The sequence below is a fragment of the Manis javanica genome, chromosome 10 (genome assembly GCF_040802235.1).
Source record: "Manis javanica isolate MJ-LG chromosome 10, MJ_LKY, whole genome shotgun sequence".
NCBI classification, from domain to species: Eukaryota; Metazoa; Chordata; class Mammalia; order Pholidota; family Manidae; genus Manis; species Manis javanica.
The window spans coordinates 110,868,488-110,886,532 of NC_133165.1; the positions used below are offsets into that span (position 1 = coordinate 110,868,488).

General features: G+C 53.8%; 1 protein-coding gene across 3 annotated transcripts in view; it reads left to right on the plus strand.

Annotated features, from left to right (window-relative positions):
• The window catches only part of CACNA1I (calcium voltage-gated channel subunit alpha1 I), a 112,241-nt gene that overhangs the window by 21,280 nt on the left and 72,916 nt on the right, over positions 1-18,045 (plus strand). Inside the window, exons 3-4 of one of the 3 annotated variants that reach the window (XM_037006920.2) lie at positions 9,409-9,520; positions 10,867-11,000. In XM_037006920.2, coding sequence (XP_036862815.2) covers positions 9,409-9,520; positions 10,867-11,000 — 246 coding nt within the window. Of the gene's footprint in view, positions 1-9,324; positions 9,521-10,866; positions 11,001-18,045 lie in introns of those variants that run through there. The other 2 variants (XM_073213901.1, XM_073213900.1) reach the window with 2 other exon arrangements.

Sequence of the window (18,045 nt, forward strand, 5' to 3'; positions counted from 1 at the left end):
ATCCTAGGGCGGTGTCCGGGAGGCCTGCTGCTCAGCACGCATGAGCCAGGAGCTGGGGCTGACTGGGGACTGGGCCAGCCTGCAGAATGCGAGAGGTGAGGCTGTGGGATGGGTGTGGGGTCCGGGAGAGGAGAGGGCAGGCCAGTGCACTGGCAGGGCCAACATTTAAGGGACAGAGCCCATGGAGAGGAGGAGGACCTCCTGGGGTCTTGTGGTGTCCCCAGGGCCCAAGAGGAACAGTTGCCAGAAAAGGGTCTTTACCTGGGGTTTGTGAGCTTGGATGGGGACGAGTTGCACATTTGTTTTCCCTGATGTCTGATGAAATTTAGCATTTCTTTCTGAGTGGAGGTGCAAATCATGGTGGGATTGCTGGCAGTCCTGACTGTCACCAGTAGCAACCACTGATGCTCCCATGTTGCATCTCTGTGGGTGTAGGGCTCTCAAGATATCACTGACATTCGTCACCACTTCAGACACACAGGATCAGACCCGCCACTGGCTCAGGATATTCATTGTGTTGGTAACAAAGCACAGATAGTTCTCCATCACAAATTTGTTTTTTAAAAAATATTTTGACAACTATTTTAACATAACTGGCTTCCTTCCTTTCAACTCCTAGGCATCAAAAAATATATGCATTTAAAATATTATTCTGAGAAGCGGCTCATGGGCTGCCCCAGGGGCAGAAAAGCACAAGATCCTTTGTTGGAGCAGGAGAGGGAGGTGGCCCTGCCCAGTACTGCTGGCCTGGTGGGCCGGGGGCGGGGCCTGAAGCCTGCAGGGCTCCGTGGAGCACAGGTGAATGTGCACACGTGTGCCGGGGGCGGGCCCCCAGGAGGCCGAGGGAGGCTGTCACCACCTTTCATCCAGCCCTCATCCTCCTCTCTGTCTGGGTCTCTTGTTACTCAGGGTTTCTGGGGGTAGGGAGCACATCTTCACCCAGGGTTCCCAGAGCCTCTGTGGGCTGGGCAGAGGGGAGCTGAATAAATGAGGAGCCAGGGATGGAAGTTGCAAAGGAGAGGAGGGGGGTGTTCAGGGTGGGAAGAGAGGCCACAGATTCCTCCAGGGAAGAAATACCTCCTTAGCCTTCTTGATGCCTCCAAGTGAAAGGGCCCTCACTGCCTCCTGAGGCTGCAGACCCCCCTGAGCAGCTGCTCAGCAGGCCTCTGGGCACAGAGAGAGGGGTGGACACACTCTGCCTTTGGAGAACGCAGCCTGGTTGGGAGTGAGAGGCCAGGACATGCCAGCTTGATAGCTGCTGTAAGGGGGGACATGCAAGGTGGTGCCCACCCAGGGGAGGTGCCCAGCCCCTGCCCAGGACTCCAGGAGGCCTCCCTATAGGCACACTTCCTTTGAGGGTGGGCTTCTGAGGCTGGGTTAGGCCACAGACGGCAGGACCCCGGCTCCCAGGGGCCTGCCCTGCCCTTCTCGTCAGCAGTGGCTGAAGCGGCGGAATCTGGAGTCTCCTTGGCAGGAGCTTCCTTCCCATGCACCATCCGCCCTGGGTTTTCTTCCAAGCTGGCAGCCCCTGTTCCCTCACCATTGCCTCCCCCACTCCGGCTGTCTGTACTGGGCACTGGGGCCTACTGGGCATCTGGGAATCAGAGACTGGCCAAATTCAGTGAGTTCTTAAATTATGGGGACTCTGAGAAGTGGGGTTGGGGGCAGGGATAGGAAAGAAGGGAGGGTTCACTCTCTCCCCTCAGGGATCTCAGCCCAGAGACTCCATGGCTTAAAGCAGAACCGATCAGCCCAGGCAGGGCTGTGCCACGCGAGGAGCTCCCCACACTGGGGGCTTGTAAACAGAGGGCTGTCTAGGTCCATCTGTCCAGCCGGTCTCTTCACTTGATGGAGCAGCTTTCGGTCCCAGCTGAACACGTGTCACCTGGGGAGGTCCTGCCGTGTCTGAAATGAAATGACCTTCATTTTCATATCTGTGAGGTCGATGTGATAGCATCTGCCATGCCTGTCTCCCACGGCTGCCCTGGGCAGGGGCGGAAGGAAGGAACTCTTCAGCAAACAGAAGACCTGATGGCATGCGGGTCAGATCCTGGCTGTGGCCTCAGGCAAGTCTATGCAGTCGGGTTGCCACACCTCCCTTGCAGGGCTGCCGTGAGGTTCCCGTGGGGGTCTGTGACAGTGGGAAGCCCCCCAGCAAGTGCTTGTGTTTTTTTAATTGTTCCATTTTTATTTTTCCTTATAGCAGTTGCCCTTCAGCATTTTTTGTTATACTTTTTATTGACATGAAACATACATGTGGTAGATCTTACAAACCTTAGTGTCCAGCTCAAGGCATTTTTCCGTATAAAGAAACTCCTGTGACCCTACTCAGGCCAAGAAGAACATCTCCAGAAGATGAAGAGACCACCCTCCCTGCCCCCAGAGCGCCTTTGTCCCCCACCCCTGGTGGATGGTCCCCCCAAAGTCACTGCTGTTCTGGCCTCCTTCACTGTAGTTTAGCTGCCTGGTTTTTCACTTCACACAATTGCGTTCATACACTTTTCGCTCTTTGGTGTCTGGCTTCTGTCACCCAGCGTCGGGCCTGCGAGCTGCCTCCGTGCTGTTGCGTGTATCTGTTTTTTTCCATTGCTGGGAAGTGTGCCAGTGAATGGCTACACCACTGGTTCCTCCGCCTCGGCACCACTGACGTTTCGGGCTGGATTATTCTTCGTGGTGGGGCCGTCCTGTGCATTGTAGGAAGGTTAGCGGCATCCTCGGTCTCTACCCCTTAGATGCCAGTGCCCCACTTTCCCAAACCGTGACAACCAAAAATGTCTTCAGATGTGGCCCCATGGCCCCTGGGGCTCAAAATCATGCCACCAAACTCATTCTCCTGTTGATGCACACTTAGGCTGTTCCCAGCATGGGGTGTGAGGAGTAACACAGCTACGAACATTCTGGTATGTGCCTTTTTTGTGGACTGATGTAGGACCTCCTCTGGGTTTGTACCCAGGAGTGGCACTGCTGGGTTCCACATGGGCCTATGTTTTGCTTTAATAGATGCTGCCCAGCCAGAGTGGTTGTTTATAAAGACAAGTCGAATGAATTAATGAGGGAATTAACGAATGGATTTCCTCTTTAAAGCCCAGGGTGTGGAGCACAGTTGACATTCAGAATGGTAGCCACACATCTTGGCCATGTCCCAGGACGAGGAGGTACCCCAGGCATCTGGTTCATCTCCAGGGCAGGAGCAAGCCTCGTTCCTCTGAGCACACAGGTGCACGGGCCAGGTGTGCAACAGGTGCTCCATGGACACTTGTGGATCCGCCCTCAGAGGAGCACACAGCTGGACCAAGGACCAGGGTCTGGAGCCTCAGGCCCCGGCCTGTGAAGACGAGGCCTGAGCTCCCTTGGGCCCAGTGGGGAGGGACCCACTGGAGAGGGACCCTTGTATGGGGGGGCCCACCTTGCCTGCTTTGCTGGTTCAGGAGGATGCGGCGCCCAGCCCCCTTCCTCCACTTGATTTATTTAGACAGTTGAGGTGCAGCCTGGGAAATGGATCAGACTTTAGATTTCACAGAGGTGAAAACAAACTTGGCTGCCTCAGCCAAACCCAGGACTCCTGCCCCCTCCCTCCCCTAGCGCCTGCGAATTACAGAAAACAGGACCGTCCCTGGGCCTGCAGGACAGAGGGTGGTGGTCACCATGGTAACTGCGCAGGCCTCTGGCTCTGGCTCCGGGAGGGCATTAGCCGGTCGCTCTGCCCTGTGGGAAGGGTTGGGTGTGAGGGGACCCCTGGCATGGCAGCCTCTCTGGTAACCTTTTACCCCAGTTCATACCCCAGTCCCCTCAAGACAGCAGCTGGGGTGTGGGATGGTTATGGCTCTGGTTCCGATCCAGCTTGACTTCTTCCTGAGTGGGGGCCTTGAAGCCAGCATGAGCCCTTTGGGGGCTCCCCCCACTAGCTCCTGCACAGAGGTCCTTCCTGCCCAGCCACAGCAGGATGGTGGGGGGACATCCCCGCTTCCTGACCCGGGCCCAGTTGGGAGGAGACGATGTGGATGAGAAGGAAAAAGCAAATATTCCAGTGAACTCCTGGCAGTGGGCGGTCCCTCGTATGCCAAGCCCTGTGCCTGGGGTCGGCAGAGTGCATGGCAGAGGACCTGGCATTTGGAGTCAGCAGGAGGTGGGTTCAAATCCTGCCCCTGCCGCATACCAGCTGCATGCCCCTGGCAGCTGTGGATGGAGCCCTAGGGCCAGCTCTCGGAGCCTCAGTTTCCTTATCTGTAAAATGGGGGTCACAATAGTAACCTGCCAGTTTGGGGGAACTTTGCTGAAGTTTTGGGACGACTCTGCATTGCCAGGCCTGAACTGATTGATTCTTTTTAAAAGGCTGTGAGTAAAGATTCAGCAGTCAGAAGGCAGTCGAAGGGGCATGTGGTAGCATCGCACTCTCTACTCAAGGGATTATTAAGCAGACAACACCAGTATAGGATTCTCCGTCCTCTGCTGGTGAGGCAGCTTTTTTTTCCCCTTAAAAGCCAAAGAACGGGAGCCCCCAGACCCTGCTAGGTGGGAGGATGACGAAGTGAGGGGCTGTCCCTGCGGCACACCACATGACAAACCCTGGTCCCTGTACAGTCACGCAGGCTCGGAGCCTCTGGGCTCCTGCCTCCCCTGCTTGCTGTAGGTTGAATGAGATGATACCAGCTGTTTGATGAGGAAGCTCCATGACAGATGCTCAAGAATGCTTGAGAAATGTTCGCCATTCTGACCATTATTGCTGTTGTTCATCCAGTGCCTGGCACACAGCAAGTGCTCAATATATGTTCATTAATTCACCCTGGGCCCTGAGGCCACAGGGGACTGTAGGAGGTACTGAGCAGAACAGTGGGGTGCGGTGGGGGCTGTTGGGTGGGCCAGCTCCTGGCCGGGTAGTGTGGTGGGGGTGGCTCTGCAGCCCCTGGGACCCTTGGATTGGTTTTCTCCCCTAGCTGGCCTGCTGAGAAAATGATGGACTGTATCATCACTGACCTAGTTCCCTGTCTCTGTTCCTCTAAGGTGCCCAAGGCTGCCCATCGGGGAGCTAATCGGCTTCAAGTGCCTGCACTTGGCAGTGCAGAAGGGGCGCTGCCCATGTGCAGCCCGGGCATTCAGGGAACCGGGGTTTTGGTGTGGGTCTGAAACCCAGCTGTGGCTCCGGGCCCTTGTGGGTGCGGGTCTTGTGTCAGGCTCTCCATGTTGCTCGGATGACTCTGCCCCTGTTTCTGTGGGTGCCATCGGTGGTTGGGTCGGTTGCTCTCTGAGGACTCAGTGCGGTTGTCTGTGACCCTGACAAGAGTGAGGGTCTGCGTGACAAGTCAGGCAAGGTGGCGAGTCCCAGTCGCAGGGACTTGGGTGCCAGGTGGGGGACTGAGTTTCTCTGAAAGACAATGCAGAGCCAAGGGTGCCCACCCTCGCAGAGCCAGCACTCAAGCACTTGCCTGCCCTGTGACCCAGAAAGCCCCGTACTACCGTACTACCGTCTTGGGCCTCTGCCCTCCCTCAGATTGTCCCAGCTCCCTGGAGCTCCGCCTGGCCCTCATCACAGAGTTCTTCAGTGCCTGCGACTAATGGTGGGGGCGTCAGGCCTTGGGCCAGGCTACGGAGTGGCTCGGCCGAGACCTTGACTCCCTCTGACAGTCTCCGTTCCCCTGCTACGGGGCCTGGGTCAGCTTCAGGGAGGGCTGGTGCCTTTGATCCCCAGGCCAGTGGGGAGTGTGTCAGGAACTGCAGGCAGCGACGCCAGCTCTGGCCTGACTTCTGAGCCTCACAGGCTCCTGGAAAGGACCCAGACTCTGCCATCTGGGATTTCCCCGAGTGCCTTGGGGCAGGGCTGAGTCCGTCTCTGGGTGTCTGTAGCTGAGCAATCTAGAGGTGAAAGCCGCTCCATCTGCGCCCTTGAGGGATTCAGTGCCGCAGGAGAGCTGGGTGAGCAACTCGCAGCGCCACCCACCGGCTGCAGGAACCACAGAACCGTTTGGGCAGCTCACTGACTGTGACCTTTGGCAGGTCACTCCAGCTCTCCAGGCCTGTTTTCCCCATCTGTCCCCAGTGGGCTGTGTTAGAGCCAGGGCTGTGTCCCCGGGGACCTGGCTTGCTGTAGTCACGGTTACTGCCCAGTTCATCACTGTGATAGGAGGGAGCTAGACTAGGTGCAGAGGGAGTACTTCCAGAGAGGAAGCTGGTAAATGGGGGAAGGAGCTTCAGAGGAAGCTTCAGAAGAAGTGACAAATGAACTGGGTTGTGAAGGATGAGTAAGAGTTTGGTAGAGATGGTAGAAGGAACTGCATGGAAGGGTATGCTTGGGGACAGCAAGAAGTTCAGTGTGTGCCAAGGCCAGTGGGAGATGAGGCCAGAAGAGGTCACTGAAGTCAGTGTGCTGGAGACCTTGGATGTCAGGTTTGGGAAGGTGATGGGGAGCCATGGAAGGTTTTTGAGCAGAGGCGAGGCATAATCAGAGTTGTGCTTCAGGCAGATTAATCTGTCAGTGGCAAGTGGCTTGGGGGCAAGAAAAGCAGGCTCTGTTTTTGTATCTCAGCTCTGCCTTTTTCCAGTTGGTAACCTTGGACGAATCATGTTCCCCTCGGGGTCTCACTTTCTTCATTTGTACATGGAACTTATACAGCACTGTGAGGATTAAACGAGGTAACATCCGCAGAGTGTTAAGACAGTGTTGGGCACACAGCAAGTGTGTGGGGCAGACTGAAGGGGTAAAGACCAGAGCTTGGGGGCCAGGGGAGGGGGCTGTGCAGGGTCCAGGTGAAAGGTGCTGAGGGTGAGGGTAGGCTGGGGCTTCAGGGGAAGGAGGGGGAAGTCACAGGCAGGGACAGGCCGTGAGCCACAGAGAGCGCTGACCCTGGAGCCCAGCAGGCCTGGTGTGAATATCGGCTCTGGTACTTCCCAGCTGCGTGACCGAGGAGGTTCCCCTAGTTTCTCTGAGCCTCAGTTTTCTTCATCTGTAACATGGGCCTGCTGACCTCCACTGCTCAGAGCCCTGGTGAGGAAGAAATGGGGTGCCAAGCTCCTGGGAAACACGTGCTAAGTGCACTTTGAACCGAAACTGGCAGGAAGGGCAGAGGAGTAGAGGAGACAGCTGGCAGGAGAAAGAGCCTGACAGGCAGGGGGAAAAGGCAAGGGGGGTGGGGGACATTCGCTGGTAATTAGAACGTGTGAACTTCAAAAAGTTAATTAATGATGAAGCTGCTGTTGCAGCGATGCTCAGGCTAGAAGGGGGCCCTGGCAGCAACTGGAATTAATTACAGGCTGTGGCGGGAGAGTGGCAGCGGGGTTGCGGGGCAGGAAGGAGCAGGGCTGGGTGAGGAGGGTCTGGGGAGGCTGGAAGGAAGGCAGCATCCAAGGTGAGCCAGGGCCTGGGCATGAGAGGGAGGCTGTTGCCAGGGAAACCAGGTCAGTTTCCTAGGAGGCAAGAGGTGCTCACCCGCCGCTGGGTGGGGTCTGGTGAGGGTCTGGCTGGTGCGGCTACGTCTGAGCGTAGAGCAAGGGCTTTGTACTGAAGGGCCGGGGTCTCATTTGGAGACACTCAAGAATCGCTGCGTGTCAGAGTGGGCAGGGCCCACAGAGATTTACTTATTCGTGTAATGTTTATTGGGTTCCTACTAGATGCCTCTCGGTGTTAGAGCTGTGAACGCAAAGCCCCTGTCCCCTTGGCAGTAGCTTCTAGCTGTGGATGAAGACAAGAGGCATGTCAACCAAACAGCTTGAGGGCCCAAGTGCCCAGAAGACCGTAAAGCTGGGAGAGGTGGGGGTCGGGGTGGAGAAGTTGGGTGGGGACTTCTCAGGGACGGTCACAGTGAAGCTGCAGAGTCAGAAAGAGCAGCCCTTGAGGTTCTTGAGAAGTCTCCTAGGTAGGGAACAGCATGTGCAAAAGCCCTGGGGGTGCATGTGCCCGGTGTGTCTGAGGAGCAGCCAGAGGCCTGTGAGGCCGGAGGGGAAGGAGCGAGGGCGAGGGCAGGACATGCGATGTTGGGGCTGGGAGGTGGGGCCTTGCGGACCGCAGAGACAGCTTTGAGGTTTATGCAGAGAGAGACAGGGGACCAGGGCAGGGTTTGAGCAGGGGTGGGTGGTGATCTCACTCATCTTGTCAACAGCTCAGTGCTGCTGCCGGGAGGGTGGACCTGAGGGGCCAGAGCAGACCCGGTGGGGCCAGCGAGGAGGCTCCTGGTCCTCCACTTGGGAGCTTGCAGAGATTCAGAGATGGAAGCAGCTTGCCTGAGACCCCAGAGCCAGTCAGGGCTGCGGCTGGAGTTCAAACGCAGGCCCCTGGTTTCCTGCCCGTACAGCACCAGCATTGCTCTCCTGTTCCCTACTGCGATCTCGGGCGCAGGAAGGGGAGACGCGTACGCAGTGTATGGTGAGTCTTTCAGCACCCCGCTCTTACAGAACCTGCCTCAGTCCATTTGGGTCACCCTCTCTCCAACTCAGATTTTCTGAGGACCCGGGACTCTGTCAAGGTGGGCAGCATTTTGGGGGATTTGACCACGCCTCAGCTTTCTCATCTGTGTAAAAGCGGTGGGGGCTGTGAGTGACCTGGGCCCTGAAGCCCCTGTGGCCTCTTCTATGGCTCTAGGTGGATTGAGAATGGTGGGACCAGACAGCAGTGGGCTGTGTTCTAAGCCTGGGCAGAAGTCGGTCAGGAAGGAGCAGGGTGTTCATGAGGAGAGCAGCCTGTGGGGGCAGGGATGGGGAGCAGGGGGAGCCCTCTCTTCCTGGACCCAAGCACCTGCCCCAGAGGCTCTGCCCAAAGCTGGTGGCTGCAGGAGACTTTCTGCCTGGCCAGACCTGTGGAGGCTGAGCCCCACCCGGCTCTGTGCAGGGGCCGGGCAGGACCTAGGCACAGGCATTCTGGAGTCTGGCAATGAGTTCTAACCCCGGCTATGGGACAGCTTAGGGGCGTCCAGCCAGTTACACACACTGGACGGGCCCTCTGAAGGTGCCAACTCCAAACCTTGGCAGAGTCAGAGGGGGCATGTGTCAGGGGAGGGGAGACATGGGCAGAGAAGGGAGGCAGTGACAGAGGGAGGTGGTAGGAGGTGGAGGGGCAAAGATAGATAGTCCAGAAATGAATGGACTGCCAGCTGGGCCTCTGCAGACCTCTCCCTTCCTGGGCCAGAGAGGAACTCTCAGGCTGGGGCAAGGAGGTGCAAGGGGGTTCTGGCAGGCTTTGTGGGTTGTGGGGTCTCTGGTGGGCCTGGCATGGGCAGCCATGTCTGTTGTGAGGCGAGTAGGCTGGCTTCATGTTCTCTAGTGGCTTTGAAAACTTGGGCATAGACCCATTCGGGGAAGGCACCTGGAGGGGAATGCGTGTTTGTCTGTGTTTCTGGTGGGTGGGCATATATCATTCCAGGGCGCACTCAAATGCTCAAGGCCACAGCCCCGCCTACCGTTTGTCCTTAACTTGGTGTGCACGTGGTTTGAGTGTGTCAGCATGCTGGTGATCCTGCTGAACTGCGTGACACTTGGCATGTACCAGCCGTGCGATGACATGGACTGCCTGTCGGACCGCTGCAAGATTCTGCAGGTGAGGCCTCCCTCCCCACCCCTGTGCCAGTAGAGCACAAGTGACCCTGGCACTCCTCTGCCTAAAGCCTGCCCCTCGCTCCCCAGGGCTCTGGGAGTAAAGGCCCTGCTCCTGACTTGCTCTCCCTGCCCTTTAGGAGCAGACCTGCAGAGCCTCTCCTGTTTCCATCTCCACGGTCCCAGGTGGGGGACCTAACCTTTGGTATCTGCGTGACCCAGTGCAGTGCACGTCTACTGGAAGTGCAGGGTGTTAGGGTTATACCCATTTTACAGATGTGGAAACAGTGCCATCTCCCTGGGAGAGCCAGGTTCCCTCCAGGAGGAATTGCCCTCTGCCTCCTGTGTTTCCACAGGCCTCAGCAGTTCCCACGCAGCTCAGGGCCTCAGAATCCCCCGGGGCATTGGTTAAAGATCCCGCCACCTGGTCTGTCCCAAACCTGCTGAGTCAGAATCTCTGGGATGGGTCTGGGGTCTGAGTGGGTAACAAGCCGCTCTGCCAGCCTCAGCTCCTGGGTGGAGTTGGAACCGATTAGCTTCAGCTGGTACCTGGCTGGCTTCCTGAATAGGTGGTGAGTTCACGAAGGACTCACTGCGTGTCCCTGACCAGCCTCTGTCTCAGCACCTATTTGTTGAATTGAATTGACTGGTGCCCTCATGATCCTTGAACAGAGAAGTGCCCCCAGGCCCTGTCCTCACCCGAGGACGTATATACATGCACGTTCCCCTGAGCCCATGGTTAGGCCACACTGGGGCCCCCTTTGTGAGCAGAAGAACCACTGAGCTCTGTGGTTGGGGGCACGGGGGGCTAGTGGTGTCAGGCCTGTTTTGAGAAAATGCCTTCCATAGGGCACTGGAGTCAGATAGACCTGGACTTCAGTTCTGGTTCTGCCACTTAACTTCTGTGCGACCTGAGGCAAGCCCCTTAACCTCTCTGAGTCTGTTTCCTTGCCTGTGAAATGGGGCTATCTGTAGGGTTATTGCGAGAATTAGAAAAGAGAATGCAGGTCAAGTGTCTTGCTCGGTGCTCGGCAATTGCTGGGGAGAGCACTTAGCCCCGCCCCCATGTGGCTCCCTTGTCAGTACGCCTGTTTTAGGGAACAAACACAATGGGCTGTATGACCTTGGTCAAGTCCATTCTCCTCTCTGGGCCCCAGTGTCCTCAGCTGTGAGATGACTGCATTGGATCAGGATCTCTGAGGTTCTCCTCCTGCCGAAGGAAGTCTCCGGGTCTCTCCCAGGCCCTCGCGCCCACGCCCGCGCCCCTGCCTCACGCTGTGGCTCCGGCCCCAGGTCCTGCCCTGGAACTTCACTCCGCCCCTGTTTCTTGCCCTCCTCTTGCCCTTGCAGGTCTTTGATGACTTCATCTTCGTCTTCTTTGCCATGGAGATGGTGCTCAAGATGGTGGCCCTGGGCATTTTTGGCAAGAAATGCTACCTTGGGGACACATGGAACCGACTGGATTTCTTCATTGTCATGGCAGGGTATGTAGTGTACACCAGATGGGTCTTAGCCTCTGGTGTACACCAAACATGATTTAAATGATTGTAGGCCTTCTTGGTGATAATCACGAAGCTGTGTGGTAGTGCACACGGCGCTCGTGGACCCTTGGGGCGGGAGGAACGATGCCTCTGCCGAGCAGCCCAGACAGACATTCCCTCCTCCGCACTCCGGTGGGTGGTGTGTCCTCCTGCACTGTCTGCTGACACTGGGTCTGTTTTACACTAACTGACCTTGAGAAAGCCACTTAACCTCTCTAAGCCTCAGTTTCCTCATCTTTAAAATGGGGTTAATTATTATAGGTGCATCAAAATGAGCACCCAATAAAAATGCTAGCTATTTTTGTTATTATCCTAGATCACTCATCAGGTCCGAGGTACAGCACAGACTCAAGTGCTGTCTGACCCCAAACTGTGCTTACTTCTGCTAAGACACAGCTATGATCAGAGAGAGGCCAGGTCGCAACTTAGCTCATCAGGAGGCCTTGGGGCCTGCTCTGTGCCTTGTTCCTGCTTGCCTGGGTGGGACCAGGCTAGTGGTCCATCCATGCATTCATCCAGCAGCCAGGGGTGGGATGAGCTCCTGCTGAGTGTCAGCACTGTCCTACATGAGGGACATGGGCTCAGAAAACCCAGACACAGGACATGTCACACACACTGAGACGAGGGCTCTGGGCAAAGGGTTGTGGCTCAGACATCTCTGGGCCAGGCTGGAAGCTCGGGTACTTGAGGACTTTCCTGAGGAGGTAACACACAAACAGGCACTGGGCACTGAAGGATGAGCACGTTTAATTTGGCAGAGGTGAGAAGGGGGAGAGAAAAAGGCGGGAGGCCTGTGTGTGCGAATGTATCAGTGTGCATGTGTGTCTATGTGAGTGTGCATGTGTTCACACGTGTGTGTGTCAGATGCCATTGAGAAGGGGCAGAAAGGGTTGGATAGATGCATGGCTGAGATGGGGAATCAGGACCACCATGTCTCAATTCCACAGACATGTTCTGAAGTGAAATGATTTGTCCACTAGTGTTTAAAAAATGTTACACCTCTTCCAAGCATCCTTTCCTAAGAACTGTAGTCAGTCACACTGTCAGCCATTCTTTAGACCTGCTTAGAAGGTATAGATTCATATGGTTTCTTGTGAACACTGTCACGCCTTTGTCAGTTCTTGATTCTCATTCTTATTATGCGTTTGGCTGGAGGACATCTTTAAGTAGGTTTTGTTTTGTTTTGTTTTTTTGTTTTAAGAAAAAGTGTATGAGTAGTGTCGTTTTTCAGTCTTGCCTGTGCTGACATAAATGCCTTTGATCTTTGGGTGTGAAGGACAGCTTTTGTCTACACAGTTCTAGAGTCATCATTTTCCTCCCTCAAAGCCCTGCCTATAGCACCACCCAAATCCACAGTGTAGTATTGCAGGGGGCCCGGCACAGATCAGATTCTTCCTTCTTGGGAGACAACCTGCTTTTTCCTCGTTAGAAGCTGGTGGGGTTTTCTCCTCACCTTAGAAATTCAGGCAGTTGACTAGGGGAGGTCTGGGTGTAAGATTGCTCCCTATGGGGCCTTTTAGAACTCAAGACTAGGGTATTCTTCAGATCGGGAGGATATTCTTTTATTCTTTGGTTATTGTCCATTTTTCTCTGCTCATTCCTAGAATTCCTATTAGATGGATATTTCCCTCCTCTGTCTGTTCTCTACATCGTTCCTTTTTCTGTCACAGATTTCATCTGCACTAGGAGAGAATTTCTTGATTAGGTCCTTTGAATCACTAACAATGTCCTTTGCTCTGTTTGCTGCCGCTGTTGGAATTGGTCATCTCCTCTGCATCCTGTGAATTCCCCGGATCCCTTCTTGTTCTTGGATTTCTTACTTTTCAGAGCAGCTTGGGCCTGTTCTTATTTTATGGATGCAATATTCACTCAACTTCCTTATGGAGACTAATTAGGCTTCTTAAAAATCCTTTCCTAATCCTGAAGTCAAAGTATAATTTCCAAAAAGGTGAAAAAAAGAAAAGGACCCTTACACAAATCTTAGAAGGAACGGGTACCCCAGATATATTCAGCTCATTAGTGAGGAACCAGCAGGATGGTAATCAGCAAATTAGGAGAACAGGTGTTGGAGAAAGAACGGAGGGAATGAGAGAGGTTAGGTTGGTCTCAAAGCTGGTTAATGACCTGCAGGGTCATAAAATCATAACCTTTGGGGTTTCCTTTCTATTGGGCAGAAATCACTCACAAAAATCTAAATGTTAACATGCAGTTTCACAGCAGTCAAACCTTTAATTAACAATAAATAGTGAATCAAATAAGAGTATATTCCCCTAGGTAATAAAGTAATCCCTAGATGGGTCTGTTAGATATTGCTCCAAAATGACAGAGGGAGAAATACTGCCGTCCCTTTGCCTTATGTCCAAGTTTTGCGGTAATTTTTCTTGACTCCTGTTTCGGGGAAGTCAGCTGCTTTCCTGGCCCCACTCATTGCCCCTAAAGTGCCCCCGCCCTGCCCTTTTGCCTTCACCAGTCTCCTCTATTGCTCAGTGGTCTTCCTGTCTGCTCTTAATTATAAAGACAATGAGGATCTACTTTGAGCAGAGTGAGGGGCCACCCTGGCTTCAGCATGTGGCGAGGTCCCAGTTTCATATCTTCCCTTGGTCCCTGGGGTGAGGGCAGAATGGGGTGGGGTCCCCGGGTTCCCCTGGAGGTGAGTGAGGCTGGCTGGTGCATGTGCAGTTGCACAGAGCTCCACGCTTGACTTAATGCTCATTTTGAAACCCAGAGCATGACCTGAACCAGGGGCCCTGCATGTTCGTTTACACTGGGCCCCACAAATTATGTGTCTGGTCCTGGCTGGGGGCAGGTTCAACAGACTTTTTTGCCAGAGTGAAGAATACACTCAGGTGACTCATACCTACCTGGTCCTCAAGGTCCCCCTGTCCTTGGTACCTAGGGATGGCGTGGGTGCCGAGGGCAGGATGGGAAGCCACAAAACAAGGCTCCAGAGCCCAGCCCCCACCCAGCCCCACCCGGGCTTGGTGCTATAAATGTTCTGTTTCCCAAGTAACGGGCCTGACACACCAAGTATGTTTTCTTCCTTCCTGCTCCTCCCCTACCCCAAATTACTGGCTCCTTGTTTAAGCTGTGGAGGAGACAGAACCTCCACACTGGAAGGTTTCTTAGAGGTCAGAGCCTTTATCTCCACATCCGGTGAGCCTCTGCTCGCATGCCGCCATTTGGGGAACTCACAAGGCAGCCGGTCCCAAATCGGGACACCCTAATGTGCTAGGAAGTTCTTTCTTTCACTGAGTGGAAATTTGTCTTCTGGTAGCTTCCACCTGATGGGAACATTCATTCACAATATCAGCATTTATTGAGCACCTGCTACATGCCAAGCCTTGCGCTGGGTGCTGGGGACTTGAGATGAACAAGTCATGTGATCTCCTGGGGCTCATGGTTTAGAAAACAGAAATAAAACAGATAATGAAATCCTAAATAAATTCTAAATCAATGCTATTGCAGAGAAGTATAGAGGACCAAGAGGTCATGGAATACGGACCTGGTTTATTGGGGGCAGGGGCAGTGTATGCCTCCCTGAGGGAAAGAGGCCTGGGGGTAAAAGCTGAGCAGGCCAGAGGGTGGGAAAGGGTGTCTCAGGTAGAGGGGGCAGCATGCAGAGGGGATGGTGGGGAATGTTGGAGCCCAGGGATCCTGGGATGGGTGGGTGCTGAGAGGTGAAGCTAGAGAGAGGCAGAGGGGCCTGATCACATGGAGGGGCCCAGGGCTTGCTGGAGGGGCTCCTTTCCTCCCTGAGTCTCCCTTTGTCCACATGAAATGTCTTCAACACCTCCCACCATTTGTCAGAGGACAGGTGAGGTGGCTTCATCTGCTGGACTTACTTCAGGCTGTCTGGATCCCTGGCTGGGGAGCAGGACCCCAACCTCCCGATGATGACTTGTGGGACCAGAAGAATGGGCCGCCCTTGTCCCCATGCCATGAAGGATTGTGGTGACCTATTGAGGGGCTGTGCTTCCTGCCACCCCCAGGTTGTGTTCACCCTCCAAGCCAAGTCTCTCCCATCCTGGAACTAAACACAGTTGATTTTGTTTTTAACCCACGAATACCAAAGGCTGATTTTATTGCTATTAATTTCATCTTACAACAATCTCTCAGAGTCCTGATTCACTGCTTACATTCACTTCCTCTGCTTGATCGCCCAGGAGAGTGAGGCTGTCTTCCAGTGTGTGACAGAGCCGGGTAACCACGGGGTAATAGTTGAAACCCACCCCACTCTCTTACTTAAGCTACACTTTTCTGCCTCTGTCCATTCGGAGGTCATGAAATACTCAGTGACATTCTTGTTGACCTTGAGATATTCTTTACGTTCTTTATCTTCCTTGGAGCATCATGCAGGTAATTCTACCCTCTCCCCTGACCAAAATCATGAAATGGCCCTTGCCAGCTTTGGGGAGGAGCCTGGGTGCCTCTGTCAAAAGCTTTCCTCAGACTTCCAAAGACAGGTCTCTGGGGTGAGGCAGGGCTTGAGTGCTGGGTTGCAAGGACCTTGCCAGGATGAGGCTGAGCCAGAGCCTTCCCAAGGACGGGGCCAGGACAGGTCACAGGAACCACCTTGAGCTGCAAAGCCCCTGGAAGCTTCCACCTGTGCTAGCATCCCAGAGAGGGTCCCGTATGGGAAACGGAGCAGCCGAGGGCCGAGTGTGAGCAGATCGGGAGTGGGCAGCCTCACACCCTTCTCAGTGCTCCTCCAAATGTGAGGAGTGACTGGAGCGCCGGAGCACACATCGAAATGCGGATTTCTGGGCCTCACCGCATGGATCCAACCCAGCAGGTACGGAGGGCCTAAGAATCTGCATTCTAACCAAAGCCTAGGTAGCCCTGACGCAGGGAGTCTAGTTCATTTGACCCTCATGATGGTCCTCATCAGGAGCGCCTCAAATGGAGACCATGATTCCCACTTCTGGAAAGTATGAGGGAAAGAAACATGGGAGAAGGTTCCATCTCTGATCTGTGTTCAGAATCTGAGTTAATTCTCATGGCATGTAGACATACTGTCATGAACAGCGGAGGCTCCTTGTAAGAACTTCTATCATCATGAATAATATTAACGCAAATAGCAGCAACGTCAGTCAGTAATTCAGCACCTCGGCCAGGGAGTGGGAAGGAGAGGCTGGGCCAAGGTTCATCATATCTTGAGACATCTCCTGAGCGCGCACGGGGGAGAGTAGCTTGACTCTTACAGGCTCTTGGGAAACGAGAATTGTTCCTTAGCTCCAGACCAGAGCTTTATAAAAAGATCAGGCAACCAGAAGATGACTGGTTAGCCAGAGACGGGTAAGATTCCTCAAGGGAGGAACAACCTAAGGCAGGCACAGTCGCAGGGGGGCCATCAGGTGAGAAATCGGGAACAGTGGTGAAGCTTAGATCCTCACCCCCCCGTTTTGAGAGAAAGCTTCTGCATCCGTGGATGTTTTATTGCCCTTGTCTAGCTCGGATTAGCACATAGTCTACAAGCACACACCTGATCATCTACAATTGCTCTCTTACAGCACTAAACTATGTTTTCTACCTTTATCTTGCATCTACCTACCACTTCAGCATTTTATTAAAAATAAAAAAAATAATAATAATAAGGGAGGAATGTGGGATCCACATATAAATCAAGTATAAAAATCAAATGAATATTCATATTTGACCTGATTGTTTATAGTTCATAATGCGTGATCAAAACCGAAAGTTTCTGTGATGACTGCCCTTGCACTGTTCACCATGTAAGAACTTATTCACTATGTAAGAATTCGTTCACCATGTAAGAACTTGTTCGTTATGCTTCAGAAGATTGGAGATTGATGAGAATTAGGCTTGAGATGGATTAATGATTGTGCATTGAGCATTGAACCCCCTATACAGAATTTTATTGTTGTTAACAACCATTTGATCAATAAATATGAGAGATGCCCTCTCAAAAAAAAAAAAAAAAGATCAGGCAAGCACATCCTCTGTGAGGTTGCTTGCTGAGGGTTCCTTTTGTCCAAAGTGCCCCATAAGGGGAACTTTAAAAAGCAAAGGGAATTGCATCCTCTTAGGCATCATCACGGGGTGTGATAAAAATAAGACCATCTACTGTGTGCTGAGTACTCAGCGTGGGCCTGATGCTGTGCATTATCTGGTTTAATCTTCGGACTAACTCTGTGAGGAAGGAACTGTGGTCAGTTCCATTTCACAGATGAGGCATGGTGACGGGGCGGGGGGAACCTGCCTGAGGTCTGGGCTGGTGAGGAGCAGAGCCAGGAGTCGAACCCAGGTTGCTTGGCTCGGTGGGGTGGGGTTGAGTCCTGGTTCTGTGTAACTTGCTGGGTATATTCATCAGGAATGCATTTGGCTACAAGTAACAGATAACTTGATGAGCAATGGCTCAAGCAAATCCTGGGGTGCTTTTCCCAAGATGAGGTTCTGAGGTCAGTGGTTACTGGTGATGGCTCTGTGATGTGGGGACTGGCATCCTTGTGATTTTCCAGGCCTTTCTTTCATGGTCACAGGGGAGCTGCTGATGCTGTGGGTGTCGTGTCTGCACTGAAGGAAGGAGGGATGAAGGCAGACAGGGCTCTGCCAGCTGGGCCTGTCTACTTAGATCAGGGAAAGAACGTTTTCTTTCCTAGGTCCTTTCCCTGTTCCTGCACACTTGGCCAGACCTGGGTCTTGTGGCCATTCTTAGCTCGAGGGAAGCTAGGAAAATAGAAAACATCATTGAATTAGTTGCAATCACCCAAGAATTGCTCCCTGGGGTTAGGCAAGATTGGAAAAAGAGAGAATGCATATTGGGTGAGCAACTCTCAGTCTGCCACATTTTTCTCTCCTAGGGCCTGAGTTTCTTCATCTCCCTTGGCTAAAGCTGTGGCCCTGCCATGTGTCCAAGCACTAATCAGAGCTTTGGGAGCTCTGTCTGGGCTGACCGGGCAGGGTGCGTGATCTGTTGAGACATCTGAAGTCCCACACTCACCTGTGCAAGCCCTGCAGAGGCCCAAGT